Below are 15,691 nucleotides of genomic sequence, written 5' to 3'. Positions count from 1 at the left end.
GCGCTGCGGTAGCACATACACGATGAATGGGAAAGCCGGCAGCGGTCGCCGCTTTGCGCCCTCCTGAAAGGGGCTTAATACTGTTGGCCCCTGAAGGTTACATTTGGCCCCATAATGGCCCCTGTTTCAGAAAAATCCTAGAACCGCCAGTGCCAAGTTTTGTTACCCGCAGCTGAGCTGAGACGTAAAAAAAAAAAAAGCTGCGCTGAGACCCTGTCCTGCAGCGCTGCTGTCGGCAGAGATTGTATGAGTTAAAGTGAAGTGAGATGCCTCACTCCATTGGGAAAAAAACGTCTGGTGACAATTGCCGACAATTTTTATTTTCGCTTTTTTGTCGACAACGTCAACGAATCGTTGCAGCCCTAATTATGATCGGAACACAAGCCATTCCACGGCCCGGTAGTAACGGCTCTACGGACCGGTACCGGTCCGGGGACCGGGGGTTGGGAATCACGGCTCTAGTGGACACATAAATTATTGCATTTAAATGCATTTATTTGCCTTCTAGTGGACATATAAATTACTGCATTTAAATGCATTTATTTGCCCTCTAGTGGACACATAACTTACTGCATTTAAAGCATTTATTTGCCCTCTAGTGGACATAAAGGTTACTGCATTAAAATTACTTATTTGCCCTCTAGTGGACATAAAAGTCTCTATACTTAAATGCATTTATTTGCCCTCTAGTGGACACATAAATTACTGCAATGAAATGAAATTATTTGCCCTCTAGTAGACATATAAATTACTGCATTTAAATGCATTTATTTGCCCTCTAGTGGACAAATAGGTCACTGCACTTAAATGCACTGTTTTGCCCTCTAGTGGACACATAAATTACTGAATTTAAATGAATTTATTAGCCCTCTAAGGGACACATAAATGACTGCATTTAAATGTATTTATTTGCCCTCTAGTGGACATAAAAGTCACTGCACTTAAATACATTTATTTGCCCTCTAGTGGACATATAAATTACTGCATTTAAATGCATTTATTTGCCCTCTAGTGGACACATAAATTACTGCATTAAAATTACTTATTTGCCCTCTAGTGGACACATAAATTATTGCACTCTGTTTCTAACACCGATGGAGTTGGAGGTCAGAGAGGAAGAGGAGTCACCACTTCATCTTCGGTTTATTTCAAAAGTACTTGAAAAGTACTTTTACACATGCTGCTGATGTTTTTACATGTTGGATGTTACATGAATATTTCCATCTTCTCACTTCATTTTTAAATCAACTACTTTGAAAACTGAAGGAATCAAATTAAAAAAATCAGATAAATCAATCAAATATTATACAAACTGGAAAAGTTGAATGTAAAATGGAAGTGTTTAGATTTGAAGCTCAAACTTTCTTTTAGGGAAGAAACAAGACTTTAAGAATCTAAACGTGAAGTCAAACATGAAAACATTTAGAGACAGAATCAAGAATAAAACAAGAATAATGAGATAAAAATCAAATTTATGATCAAACATCAACAATCTAGTAAATTATTTAATGTTTAAATGTGGAAAAAGATCAAATAAAAATACAATAAATCAAAAAACTAAAGATAAACAGTGATCATCTCCTTCTTCATCATCATCATCATCATCATCATCATCATCATCATCATCATCATCATCATCATCATCATCATCATCATCACCATCATCATCATCATCATCATCATGGAGACACTGAGGAACCAGAACCAGAGTCCAAGTCCAGGATCCAGCAGAGACAGTTTCTCTGACAGGAGACTCTTGAGTCTAAACTGGACACAGAGACACTGAGGAACCAGAACTGAACCTGGACAAGAGTCCAAATCCAGCATAGATTGGTTCAGTGAAGGTGGTGTTGAAGGTGTGGATGTGGATCAGTCTGTCAGAGACGACTTCATAGAAGGACAGAGTTCCAGCAGGAACGTCCACGTACACTGCTAGTCTGTCAGAGGCTGGAGATGGAGATGAGGAGGTGGATGTTTCTCCGTTATAGTGAAGGACACGGTACTCACCACCTGGAAAACAATCCAGACTCCAGGAATGATTGTTCCATCCAAACTCACAGTCATCAGAGTTTCCTTTCCTGCTGGTTTTTCTGTAAGTCACTGATACAGAAACATGTCCTCTCCACTGGACCTCCCAGTAACAGCGACCCGTCAGAACTTCTCTACACAGCAGCTGTGGTTTACCATAAAACCTGTCTGGATGATCAGGATATGACTGATCCTCCTCCACCAACATCATCTTCCTGTTGTTGTCAGACAGTTTGATGCGTTTGTGGACTGTGTTTGTGTCGACGGTGAGTTGACAGGAATCTGATGGAGAGAACAAACAAGCAGCTGCAGTTATTATTGATCAGTTATTGATCACTGATGGACTCATGAACGAGTGAAGATGGTTGAATAAAAAACACTTACACTTCCTCAGACCTGGTGTCAACCATCGTTGTCCAGCAGGCTCCACCCTGGAAGGAGGAGGAGGGTCAGACCAGCTCAGTCTCTCTCAGGGGTGGGATGTTATTTAGAGGACCAGGGTCTCTAAATAACATCCCACCCCTGACAGGAGGAGGGGGGGATGAGGCCCCCACACCTGTGCCACCATACCTACCACCATATAGCCACCCCCACCCAGCAGTGTGTCCTACCTGAGAGTGTCCTACCTGAGAGTGTCCTACCTGAGAGTGTCCTACCTGAGTGTGTCCTACCTGAGTGTCCTACCTGAGAGTGTCCTACCTGAGAGTGTCCTACCTGAGAGTGTCCTACCTGAGAGTGTCCTACCTGAGAGTGTCCAGTCTCCAGCGGGGATCCTCCAGTCTAGACAGAAGCTTCCCTGCTGACTCCCCTGGATGGTTGTAGCTCAGGTCCAGCTCTCTCAGGTGGGAGGGGTTGGAGGTCAGAGCTGAGACCAGAGAAGAACTTCCTTCCTCTGAGATCAGACAGCCTGACAGCCTGCAGACACACAACACAGGTCTATGCATGTCCTCTGCTCAAGTGTCCTGCTGCAGACACACAACACAGGTCTGCTGCAAGTTATCTGCTCAAGTGTCCTGCTGCAGACACACAACACAGGTCTATGCATGTCCTCTGCTCAAGTGTCCTGCTGCAGACACACAACACAGGGCGGCTGCATGTCCTCTGCTCAAGTGTCCTGCTGCAGACACACAACACAGGTCTGCTGCATGTTCTCTGCTCAAGTGTCCTGCTGCAGACACACAACACAGGTCTGCTGCATGTTCTCTGCTCAAGTGTCCTGCTGAAGTCACGTTTAGCAGCAGGTTCACTGGACCTGGAGAAGACTTGAATGAATCCTGACCTGAGAGACTCCAGGTGACAGTGTGGACTCTCCAGTCCAGGACACAGCTGCTCCAGTCCAGAATCCTGCAGGTCGTTGTTGCTCAGGTCCAGTTCTGTCAGACTGGATGACTGAGAGCTGAGAACTGAGGACAGAAGTGGACAGATGTTCCCTGAGAGGTCACAGAAACTCAACCTGCAGAGGAGATTAAAGAGAGATCATGAGGTCATTTAGGAAAGTTTGTGTATAACCTTTCATGTACAAGACAATTCAAAGGGCTTAAAATAAAAACATTTAAAAGAAATGACTTGAAATTTAAGAATTTAAATGCAGTAATTAAAGACAGACAGACACAAGTCAATAAAAAAGTTTTCAACTTGACTTAGGGCAGGTCCCAATCCCCACCTACCCCTAATTTTCAGCACTACCCCTAAATTTTGCGCATTCCCGTGAGGGTAGTGGTGGCCCTTTGCATGTAGGGCTAGTGGACATAACGAGGGTTAGGGGTTATGAATCTGGCCCTTCACAGCGAGGGATTTCAGATGCTGACCCACCGACCGAGGGCCAGAAAAATTTCCCAGAATTCTTTACGTCATTATTTACAGACTGAGAATCAAACAAAAAAACATGGTGGACATTTCTGATTTTTAGTCAAAAAAATCAATATTTTGCGTTTTGATTACATTTCTAGCGAGAAATATATATTTTACTTTCATAATATTCACTCGGTGAATGTACATAATCACTCGCTTGCCCGTTGTTGCGAAGATCTCGCCAGAATAAAAGCTGATTTATGGATCCGCATTACACCAATGCAGACCCTACGCCGTACGCCGTAGGCTCTGCATCGATTTAACGCGGAACCATAAATCAGCTCCCGACTCGGTGGCTCTTCTCATCTCCGAAAACATTCAAGCAAATTTCTTAACCGGCATTATTTGGATAAACAGAGCCCAGGTTGGGGATCGTAACGGTTACTTTTATGCCTGAAAAAATATTAAAACTTAATAAAGTGGCACATTAACAGCGCTACAGCAGAAATTGAAACAACTTTTAGCTCTGGGCTTCCTGATATGGTGTGACGTATGTGCAAACCTAACTACGCAGTCGCTACCCGAACGTAAACCACGCAGTGACGTAGAAGTGCTGTCCCAATCCCTAGGGAAGATTACAAGGGCCCTACTAATTTTTAGGGCTAGTGGCCGTGGGTGAGGGCTAGTGGTAGAAAGTAGGGGGTGTATTAGGATTGGCCCTTAAGGCTATAGAGAGTTTCAGCATCCCTGCACCAGACAAAACACCAGAAACACTTTACAGAAGATAAACATTCTTTTCAAACACCGACAGTCATATGTCGAGGCGAATATCATCAGGTCAGTTTCTGTTGCCTCCATGGAGAAGTAACTTAAAACAGAAAAATCACAGAGCGATGGTGGTGTGGAATGAATTACCAGACCTTTGGACTTTAAATAATACGATAAGCTTTAAAAAGAAGCTGAAGTTATTTTTATTTACTTAGGAGAATAAAATGGACTGTTAAGAATTGAGCTATTAATCTGTTTATTGTGTTGACACTGTTTCCTTTTCCTCTATTTATTTTGTGTTTGTGTGTGTAGTTTTGCTGAAGGGGGTGTTAAAATGTGAACAACACATGACTGTTTGTTCTATCTCACACTGTCCAGAAAGTTGTTGTGTTGTTGAAAAATGGAAATTATTTTTTTATTCTTTTTATATTGACCTATTCATTTGATTTTTCTTAATATTTTGTTTGAGAGTATGATGATAAAATGTAAATCCTGACTTTCAAAAGAGGAAATGTAGAGTCATAATGCCATTGTGCTGATTATAATGTTGTTTTTTTACTTTTAGGAGGTGTCCTAGTGTCTGTTGTCTCTGAGTTGTGAACATTTTGTTTATGTATTTTAATTAATGATAGTTTTGTAATTAAGCTGATGATTCTGATGAGACCCCAGAGAAACTGCTGTGAAAGGTCAGCAGCTAACAGGGATCGAATATGTTGGACCACGTCATGTGATCATGTGAACTCTTATTGAACAGTTTGTGAATATATGAATTTGACTTTAAAGCCGGCTCAACCCCCGGCCTGAAATCAGCTATAAAATGCCTCTTAAAATGGCCGCTTTGTGAAAAACTACAAAGACAAACGTGCCTTGGGGGCGGCGTCCAATCTCTGGCCAGGCGCTGATGACGTCACCCGCGGAACAAAAACTCTGTGTCCCCCCAGCTCTCACTCTCTCTTTCCCAGCCCAGTCGGACAGGATAGACCCATCCTGCCGACCAGCGCATCTGGATCACGTCTCCCCATTTTTCCCGAGAGCTGTTGGGGAAGATGGCCATTCGGGACCTGGATTAACGGGCCGAGCGTAAGATCCGATACCAGAGCGCTGCGCTTTTGACTCTCTCTGCCGTTAACCGCCCTTTTTTTTCGTTCCGAGCCCTCTCCTGCTCCAGGAACCATGGCACTCCAGGGACGATCGCCAGCGTGAAACAGGATCCGCAGCAGAAGCTGCAGCCTTGGGCCCTTGAAGCCCACACAGCCCGGCGACACACACAGATGAACCACAATTCCGACGGACGGAACCAGCCCCGTGCGCAGCAAGGCAGAGTTTAGAGGCTCCATGGACCGGTACCAGGGAGCCGGCGTGAGGCATCGCTGTAGCTACTGTCTCTTTTCTTTCAGAGTTGGAAGCAGAGAAAAACGAGGCCGCATCGGACTGAAACCCGCGGCAGAACGCGACCCGAACCCGACAGAGCCGCAGTCCTTCCCGATCCAGAACCGAGGAAGCGCGAGGCTGTGTTTTGGGTGATCAGTTTAATCTAGAGCGGTTCAGAGCTAAATTTGTGTTTAAGGTTAAGTTACCATATGCATATTACTGTGTAACGCCGGCAACTACCGGCATTATTGTTGTTTGTTAATTTATTGGCGCCATTTTCACCAGTTATCCGTGGTTTTAAATACCGCGCCCCGTCATCCTGTCTCATTGCATGTGGTCACGAGGGCGCAGCCATCTTTAAATGCCGCAGCCATCTTGCCGGCCACGTAAGGCCACGTTGTTTTGAAGCACAGATGATCGGAAGTTTTGTACCACGTGTTTATTGTTTTTGATTTCTTTTCCTTCATGCAGTTAGCGTTTTATTCTTGTTTGGTTTTTTTATGGTTAGTGTTTTATATTTTTAATGTAGCTTGCTGTCAGGATTTATTCAATGGTGTCCCTTTTCCAACTGCTTGACACCTGGATCTAAATACATTCTGATGATTTTCATGAGAGAAGTCGTTTGTGTTGTTTTACACATATTTTGTCATAATGGCTTGTTTGACAGAGCTAGTGCAGAACTATTAAAGAGCCTTCAACATTATCCTGCAGAAATAACAGCCCTTTACTGTTACTCTGCATAATAACCCCTATTTTTGAGACTGATTTTGTTGTTACAATTATCATTTTCCTGGTTAAGGCCCAGGTGGTGCCCATGCAAAAATTAAGTCATTTTGGTTATTCAATTTGACAAATAATCTACTTATTATTAATAATTGTTGAAGGAAAATTATGAATAACCCTTGATAACTGAACAGCGCCCCTTTTGGCACAACAAATAAAACAACCAACCAAACAGTTCTAACGGTCACCAGTTGAACACTTGGTGGATTCTGACCTGAGAGACTCCAGGTGACAGTGTGGACTCTCCAGTCCAGGACACAGCTGCTTCAGTCCAGAATCCTGCAGGTCGTTGTAGCTCAGGTCCAGTTCTGTCAGACTGGAGGACTGAGATCTGAGAACTGAGGACAGAAGTGGACAGATGTTCCCTGAGAGGTAACAGCCACTCAGTCTGCAGAGGAGATTAAAGAGAGATCATGAGGTCATTTAGGAAAGTTTGTGTATAACATTTCATGTAAATGTGTTCTATCTCACACTTTCCAGAAAGTTGTTGTGTTGTTGAAAAAACTGGAAAATATAACATGAAATATAATTCTTTTTAAATTGAGCTATTGGTTTTATTTTTCTTAATATTGTGTTTGAGAGTTTGATGAGAAAATGTAAATCCTGATTTTAAAAAGAGGAACTGTAGAGTTATAATTCCATTGTGCTGATTATGTTTTTTTTGTACTTTAAGCAGGTTTCCTAGTGTCTGTTGTACCTGAGTTGTGAACATGTATGTTTATGTATTTAATTAATGTCACAGTTTGGTTCTTTATTCCCTGTTTTATTTTGAAAGTTTGTCTTTGTGAATCAGTTCTGTTTTGACTTCCCTTGTTCCATCTGCCCTGATTGTCTGCACCTGTGTCTCGTCAACCCTTCTGTATATCTGGTCCGGTCTTTCCGTTGTTCCATGCTGGTCTGGACTGTTTCCTCCCTCCATGTTTCTGGTCAGGTTTGTCACGTTCATATTCTGGTACTTGGATCCTGCTCATTAGCATTTATTTTTGTTAATAAATCACTATTTTTGGAATTCCTGTCTCCTGCATCTGGGTCCTATCCACCCCACTTCGTGACAATTAATGATAATGTTGTAATTAAGCTGATGATTCTGACGAGACCCCAGAGAAACTGCTGTGAAAGGTCAGCAGCTAACGGGGATCTAATAAAACAACCAAACAAACAGTTGTAACGGTCACCAGTTGAACACTGGGTGGATTCTGACCTGAGAGACTCCAGGTGACAGTGTGGACTCTCCAGTCCAGGACAAAGCTGCTCCAGTCCAGAATCCTGCAGGGGGTTGTTGCTCAGGTCCAGTTCTGTCAGACTGGAGGACTGAGAGCTGAGAACTGAGGACAGATCTGCACAGATGTTCCCTGAGAGGTTACAGCCACTCAGTCTGCAGAGGAGATTCAAGAGAGATCATGAGGTTATTTAGGAATGTTTGTGTATAACATTTCATGTAAATGTGTTCTATCTCACACTGTCCAGAAAGTTGTTGTGTTGTTGAAAAACTGGAAAAAATTTGCTATTCTTTTTAAATAGAGCTATTGATTTTATTTTTCTTAATATTGTGTTTGAGAGTGTGATGAGAAAATGTAAATCCTGATTTGAAAAAGTGGAACTGTAGAGTCATATTTCCATTGTGCTGATTATGTTTTTTTTGTACTTTAAGCAGGTTTCCTAGTGTCTGTTGTACCTGAGTTGTGAACATGTATGTTTATGTATTTAATTAATGTCACTGTTTGGTTATTTAGTCCCTGTTTTATTTTTAAACTTGTGTCTTTGTGTATCAGTTCTGTGTTGACTTCCCTTGTTCCCGTCTGCCCTAATTGTCTGCACCTGTGTCTCGTCAACCCTTCTGTATATCTGGTCTTGTCTTTCCCTCCCTGCTGGTCCGGACTGTTTCATCCCTCCATGTTTCTGGTCAGGTTTGTCACGTTTATATTCTGGTTCTTGGATCCTGCTCAGCAGCACTTTTTGTTAATAAATCACTATTTTTGGAATTCCTGTCTCCTTCATCTGGGTCCTATCCACCCCACTTCGTGACAATTAATAATAATGTTGTAATTCAGCTGATGATTCTGATGAGACCCCAGAGAAACTGCTGTTAAAGGTCAGCAGCTAACGGGGATCTAATAAAACAACCAAACAGTTGTAACGGTCCACAGTTGAACACCTGGTGGATTCTGACCTGAGAGACTCCAGGTGACAGTGTGGACTCTCCAGTCCAGGACACAGCTGCTTCAGTCCATAATCATACAGGTCGTTGTTCCTCAGGTCCAGTTCTGTCACACTGGAGGACTGAGAGCTGAGAACTGAGGACAGACGTGGACAGATGTCCTCTGAGAGGTTACAGCCACTCAACCTGCAGAGGAGATTAAAGAGAGATCGTGAGGTTATTTAAAAGTTGATAAAGTAATTTAACAAAGAAATAAATGATATGTCAATGAATGCTGATTATTTAAACTAATAATACATAATTATTGATCATTTTGATAGCTGCATTTCTCTTCTCTACATGTAAAGTTTTCTGAGATGAATCATTGAGGAGAACTGGCCCCACATGAACCTGAACTTAGTTGAACAGTGAATTTAACAGATGTGTCCGTGTTCGTCCTTACACAGCTTTCTTGGAGGCTTTGACCACCGGCAGCAGCCTCCGTAGAGCCCACTCTGAAGCTGAGAACTTCTTCAGGTCAAACACCTCCAGATCTTCTTCTGATGACAGTAAGATGAAGGCCAGAGCCGACCACTCAGCAGGAGACAGATAATTTCTGGAGAGACGTCCAGACCTCAGGTACTGTTGGACCTCCTCCACCAGAGACCGATCGTTCAGTTCATTCAGACAGTGGAACAGGTTGATGCTTCTCTCTGTAGACAGATACTTACTGATCTTCCACTTGATGTATTCAACTGTTTTCTGATTGTTCTGTGAACTTATTTGTTTTGGTTCCAACAGACCTCGTAGGAGAATCTGATTGGTCTCCACTGAAAGACCCAGGAGGAAGCGCAGGAACAAGTCCAGGTGTCCGTTGGGACTCTGTAAGGCCTTGTCCACAGCTGTCTGATAGAGGTCAGTCTCTGCTCTTGTTTTAAACGACCTGGAGGTGTTTCTTTGTTCCTCCAGCAGGTTGACTCCAGAGCTGATGAAGGTCTGATGGACATGAAGAGCAGCCAGAAACTCCTGGACACTCAGATGGATGAAGCAGAAGACCTGGTCCTGGTACAGGTCACTCTCCTCTCTAAAGATCTGGGTGAACACTCCCGAGTACACTGAAGCCTCTCTGACATCGATGCCACACTCTCTCAGGTCTGGTTCATAGAAGATCAGGTTTCCTTTCTGCAGCTGCTCAAAAGCCAGTTTTCCCAGAGACTCCACCATCTTCCTGCTGTCTGGACTCCAGTGTGGATCCGTCCCAGCTCCTCCGTCATACTTGACCTTCTTCAGTTTGGCCTGGACCACCAGGAAGTGGATGTACATCTCAGTCAGGGTCTTAGGCAGCTCCCCTCCCTCTCTGGTTTCCAGGACGTTCTCCAGGACGTTCTCCAGGACCGTAGCAGTGATCCAGCAGAACACTGGGATGTGGCACATGATGTGGAGGCTCCGTGATGTCTTGATGTGGGAGATGATCCTGCTGGTCTGCTCCTCATCTCTGAACCTCTTCCTGAAGTATTCCTCCTTCTGTGAGTCAGTGAACCCTCTGACTTCTGTCACCATGTCAACACACTCAGGAGGGATCTGATTGGCTGCTGCGGGTCGTGTGGTGATCCAGAGACGAGCAGAAGGAAGCAGGTTCCCCCTGATGAGGTTTGTCAGCAGCACGTCCACTGAGGTGGACCTTCTGGGGTCATTGACGATTGTAGATTTGGGGAAGTCCAGAGGAAGTTGACTCTCATCCAGACCGTCAAAGATGAACACGACCTGGAACTCTTTAAAGCTGCAGATTCCTCTGGTTTCAGAGAAGAAGTGATGAACTAATTCCACCAAGCTGAACTTCTCCTCTCTCAGCACATTCAGCTCTCTGAAGGTGAATGGAAGCAGGAACTGGATGTCCTGGTTGGTTCTTCCTTCAGCCCAGTCCAGACTGAACTTCTGTGTTAGGACTGTTTTCCCGATGCCGGCCACTCCCTTCGTCATCACCGTTCTGATTGATCCTCCTCTTCCAGGTGGGAGTTTAAGGATGTCTTCCTGTCTGATGGTTGTTTCTGCTCTGTGTGGTTTCCTGGAAGCTGCTTCAATCTGTCTGACTTCATGTTCTTTGTTGACCTCTCCGGTCCCTCCCTCTGTGATGTAGAGCTCCGTGTAGATCTGCTCCAGAAGGGTTTTGTTTCCTGCTTTCGCAATCCCCTCAGAAACACACTGGTACTTCTTCTGCAGCTCAGACTTCAGCTGCTTTTTACAAACTGCAACTGACATACCTTAATGGAAGAACGTAGACAGAGATTTAGTGTTTTATGAAGTTCACTCAACAACTTAATTCAAAAAACAATCAAGATATGGGTCTCATCAGCAACGGGGACCAGACGGACTACAGGAGTGAGGTTAGCCACCATGTGGACCAGACTACAGGAGTGAGGTTAGCCACCATGTGGACCAGACTACAGGAGTGAGGTTTGCCACCATGTGGACCAGACGGACTACAGGAGTGAGGTTAGCCACCATGTAGTGCATACACAACAATCTCTCTGAATGTGGACAAAAGAGATTGTTGTGGACTTCAGGAGAGCTCACTCCCAGCATGATCCTGTTTCTATCAATGGAGCAGCACCAAGTTCCTGGGTGTGCACTAGGGTTGCCACCCGTCCCATAAAATATGGAATTGTCCTGTATTTGAGAAAAAAATGTTACGTCCCTTATTGAACTAATACGGGACGCAATTTGTCCCGTATCTTCATACACACGTCTGTCACACACACATCAACACTAAATTTAACAATAATGAACGAAATAAAACAGAGGAAACATTAAAGCCAGCAAAATCTTTGTGGCGGGACAACAGGACCTGTGCCCAGATCTTTATATGTTATTATTAGGGCCCGAGCACCTTCAGTGCGAAGGCCCTATTGTATCTGTAGGAATTTTTATTATTAGGGCCCGAGCACCTTCAGTGCGAAGGCCCTATTGTATTTGCAGGAATTTTTCTTATTATTATTTTTTTTCTTCTGACAAAGTGATGGCCTTTTTGCCCCCCTTAACATGCCCAAAAAGTCACCAAATTTTGCACCCAAGTCAGGCCTGGCGAAAAATTTGATATTTAATGGTTTGCATTAATGGGCGTGGTAAAATGGCTCAACAGCGCCCCCTTGAAAACTTTGTGCCTCAAGCCCCACGATACGGTTTGACATACATGCACGAAAATCGGTACACACCTGTATCATGGCGCAACTTAAAGAAAAGTCTCTGGGCGTCATGTCGAGAAACCGAACAGGAAGTCGGCCATTTTGAATTAATCGTGTCATTTTGGCGAAATTTATGCCTTCCTTCGGCAGTTAATTCAGCCCGAACCGTAACGTTCCCCCAAGTGTGTTATACATCAAAATGTGCGTCTCCATCCTCCGACCCCACGCATTACTTTTCTCTTTCAAAAGCGTTACCGTGGCGACGCTAGACGCCAAAAAGCGTGCCCACCCTTCATCTGATTGGTTCAGACAGAAAAAACTTTGCGCCTCAAGCCCCATAATACGCTTTGACGTACATGAACGAAAATCGGTACACACCTGTATCATGTCGCAACTAAAAGAAAAGTCTCTTGGCGCCATGGCCGAAACCGAACAGGAAGTCGGCCATTTTGAACATTCTGCATTAATCGCGTAATTTTGGAGCAATATATGCCATTCCTTCGAGAATTAATTCAGCCCGAACCGTATCGTGAACCCAGATGTGTTATACATCAAAATGTGCGTCTCCATCCTGCGACTACACGCATTACTTTTCTCTTTCAAAAGTGTTACCGTGGCGACGATAGACGCCAACAAGCGCACCCCCCCTTCATCTGATTGGTCCATATTTGATAGTTCCCCAAAAGGCACCAAATTTTGCACCCAAGCCAGGCCTGGCGAATAATTTGGTATTTAATGGTTTGCATTAATGGGCGTGGCAAAATGGCTCAACAGCGCCCCCTTGAAAACTTTGTGCCTCAAGCCCCACAATACGGTTAGATGTACATGCACGAAAATCGGTACACACCTGTATCATGGCGCAACTTAAACAAAAGTCTCTTGGGGTCATGCCCGAAACCGAACAGGATGTCGGCCATTTTGAATTAATCGTGTCATTTTGGCGAAATTTATGCCATTCCTTCTGCAGTTAATTCAGCCCGAACCGTAACGTGCACCCAGGTGTGTTATACATCAAAATGTGCGTCTCCATCCTGCGACTACGCGCATTACTTTTTTCTTTCAAAAGTGTTACCGTGGCGACGCTAGACGGCAAAAGGCGCGCCCCCCCTTCATCTGATTGGTCCATATTTGATAGTTCTCCAAAAGTCACCAAATTTTGCATGCAAGCCAGGCCTGGCGATAAATTTGATATTTCATGGCTTGCATTAATGGGCGTGGCCTAACGGCTCAACGGCGCCCCCTAGAATACTTTTCTCTGCCATAACTTTTGAATGGTTTGACATAGAGAGTCGTGGGTGGTGTCATGGGACTCTGTAATGAGTCCTCAAGCTTCGTTGGCCTTAATTAGCCCCGCCCCTTCTTCTGATTGGTTGTCCCGATTTTCTGCTATAACTTTGGAATGATTTGACATAGAGAGTCGTGGGTGGTGTCATCAGATTCTTTATGGAGCCCTTGACCTTCATTGGCCTGAATTAGCCCCGCCCCTTCTTCTGATTGGTTGTCCCTTTTTTCTGCTATAACTTTTTAATGGTTTGACATAGGAAGTCGTGGGTGGTGTCATTTCTGATATGCTTATAGGGGGCGGTGGCCGTGAGTGCGAGGGCCCGTTCATCGCTGCTTGCAGCTTTAATTATTATTATTATTTTCCTGACAAAAGGAAGGCCTTTTTGCCCCCCTAAACGTGCCCAAAAAGTCACCAAATTTTGCATGCAAGTCAGGCCTGGCGAAAAATTTGATATTTAATGGTTTGCATTAATGGGCGTGGCAAAATGGCTCAACAGCGCCCCCTTGAAAACTTTGTGCCTCAAGCCCCACGATACGGTTTGACGTACATGCACGAAAATCGGTACACACCTATATCATGGCGCAACTTAAAGAAAAGTCTCTGGGAGTCATGTCGAGAAACCGAACAGGAAGTCGGCCATTTTGAATTAATCGTGTCATTTTGGCGAAATTTATGCCTTCCTTCGGCAGTTAATTCAGCCCGAACCGTAACGTTCCCCCAAGTGTGTTATACATCAAAATGTGCGTCTCCCTCCTGCGACCACACGCATTACTTTTCTCTTTCGAAAGCGTTACCGTGGCGACGCTAGGCGCCAAAAAGCGTGCCCACCCTTCATCTGATTGGTTCAGACAGAAAAAACTTTGCGCCTCAAGCCCAATAATACGCTTTGACGTACATGAATGGAAATCGGTACACACCTGTATCATGTCGCAACTAAAAGAAAAGTCTCTTGGCGCCATGGCCGAAACCGAACAGGAAGTCGGCCATTTTGAACATTCTGCATTAATCGCGTAATTTTGGAGCAATATATGCCATTCCTTCGAGAATTAATTCAGCCCGAACCGTATCGTGAACCCAGATGTGTTATACATCAAAATGTGCGTCTCCATCCTGCGACTACACGCATTACTTTTCTCTTTCCAAAGTGTTACCGTGGCGACGCTAGACGCCAACAAGCGCACCCCCCCTTCATGTGATTGGTCCATATTTGATAGTTCCCCAAAAGGCACCAAATTTTGCACCCAAGCCAGGCCTGGCGAAAAATTTGGTATTTAATGGTTTGCATTAATGGGCGTGGCAAAATGGCTCAACAGCGCCCCCTTGAAAACTTTGTGCCTCAAGCCCCACAATACTGTTAGACGTACATGCACGGAAATCGGTACACACCTGTATCATGGCGCAACTTAAACAAAAGTCTCTTGGGGTCATGCCCGAAACCGAACAGGATGTCGGCCATTTTGAATTAATCGTGTCATTTTAGCGAAATTTATGTTATTCCTTCGGCAGTTAATTCAGCCCGAACCGTAACGTGTCCCCAAGTGTGTTATACATCAAAATGTTCGTCTCCATCCTGCGACTACGCGCATTACTTTTCTCTTTCAAAAGTGTTACCGTGGCGACGCTAGACGCCAAAAGGCGCGCCCCCCCTTCATCTGATTGGTCCATATTTGATAGTTCTCCAAAAGTCACCAAATTTTGCATGCAAGCCAGGCCTGGCGATAAATTTGATATTTCATGGCTTGCATTAATGGGTGTGGCCTAACGACTCAACAGCGCCCCCTAGAATACTTTTCTCTGCCATAACTTTGGAATGGTTTAACATAGAGAGTCTTGGGTGGTGTCATGGGACTCTGTAATGAGTCCTCAAGCTTTGTTAGCCTTAATTAGCCCCGCCCCTTCTTCTGATTGGTTGTCCCTTTTTTCTGCTATAACTTTTGAATGGTTTGACATAGGAAGTCGTGGGTGGTGTCATGGGACTCTGTAATGAGTTCTTAAGCTTCGTTGGCCTTAATTAGCCCCGCCCCTTATTCTGATTGGTTGTCCCGATTTTCTGCTATAACTTTGGAATGGTTTGACATAGAGAGTCTTGGGTGGTGCCATCAGATTCTGTATGGAGTCCTTGACCTTCATTGGCCTTAATTAGCCCCGCCCCTTCTTCTGATTGGTTGTCCCTTTTTTCTGCTATAACTTTTGAATGGTTTGACATAGGAAGTCGTAGGTGGTGTCATCAGATTCTTTATGGAGTCCTTGACCTTCGTTGGCCTGAATTAGCCCCGCCCCTTCTTCTGATTGGTTGTCCCTTTTTTCTGCTATAACTTTGGAATGGTTTGACATAGAGAGTCGTGG

The 15,691-nt window shown here is 44.3% G+C and overlaps 1 protein-coding gene across 1 annotated transcript in view; it reads right to left on the bottom strand.

Annotated features, from left to right (window-relative positions):
- Nucleotides 1-15,691, bottom strand: part of LOC133451730 (NACHT, LRR and PYD domains-containing protein 3-like) — a 66,718-nt gene that overhangs the window by 21,606 nt on the left and 29,421 nt on the right. Inside the window, exons 6-13 of the mRNA XM_061730873.1 lie at nt 9,342-11,139; nt 8,912-9,085; nt 7,943-8,116; nt 6,956-7,129; nt 3,308-3,481; nt 2,773-2,943; nt 2,413-2,459; nt 1,769-2,310 (exon numbers count right to left, since the gene is read on the bottom strand). Coding sequence (XP_061586857.1) covers nt 1,769-2,310; nt 2,413-2,459; nt 2,773-2,943; nt 3,308-3,481; nt 6,956-7,129; nt 7,943-8,116; nt 8,912-9,085; nt 9,342-11,139 — 3,254 coding nt within the window. The remainder of the gene's footprint in view (nt 1-1,768; nt 2,311-2,412; nt 2,460-2,772; nt 2,944-3,307; nt 3,482-6,955; nt 7,130-7,942; nt 8,117-8,911; nt 9,086-9,341; nt 11,140-15,691) is intronic.

This window comes from Cololabis saira, chromosome 10 (genome assembly GCF_033807715.1).
Source record: "Cololabis saira isolate AMF1-May2022 chromosome 10, fColSai1.1, whole genome shotgun sequence".
Taxonomy (NCBI): domain Eukaryota; kingdom Metazoa; phylum Chordata; class Actinopteri; order Beloniformes; family Belonidae; genus Cololabis; species Cololabis saira.
This window is presented reverse-complemented; position numbering and strand designations above follow the sequence as displayed.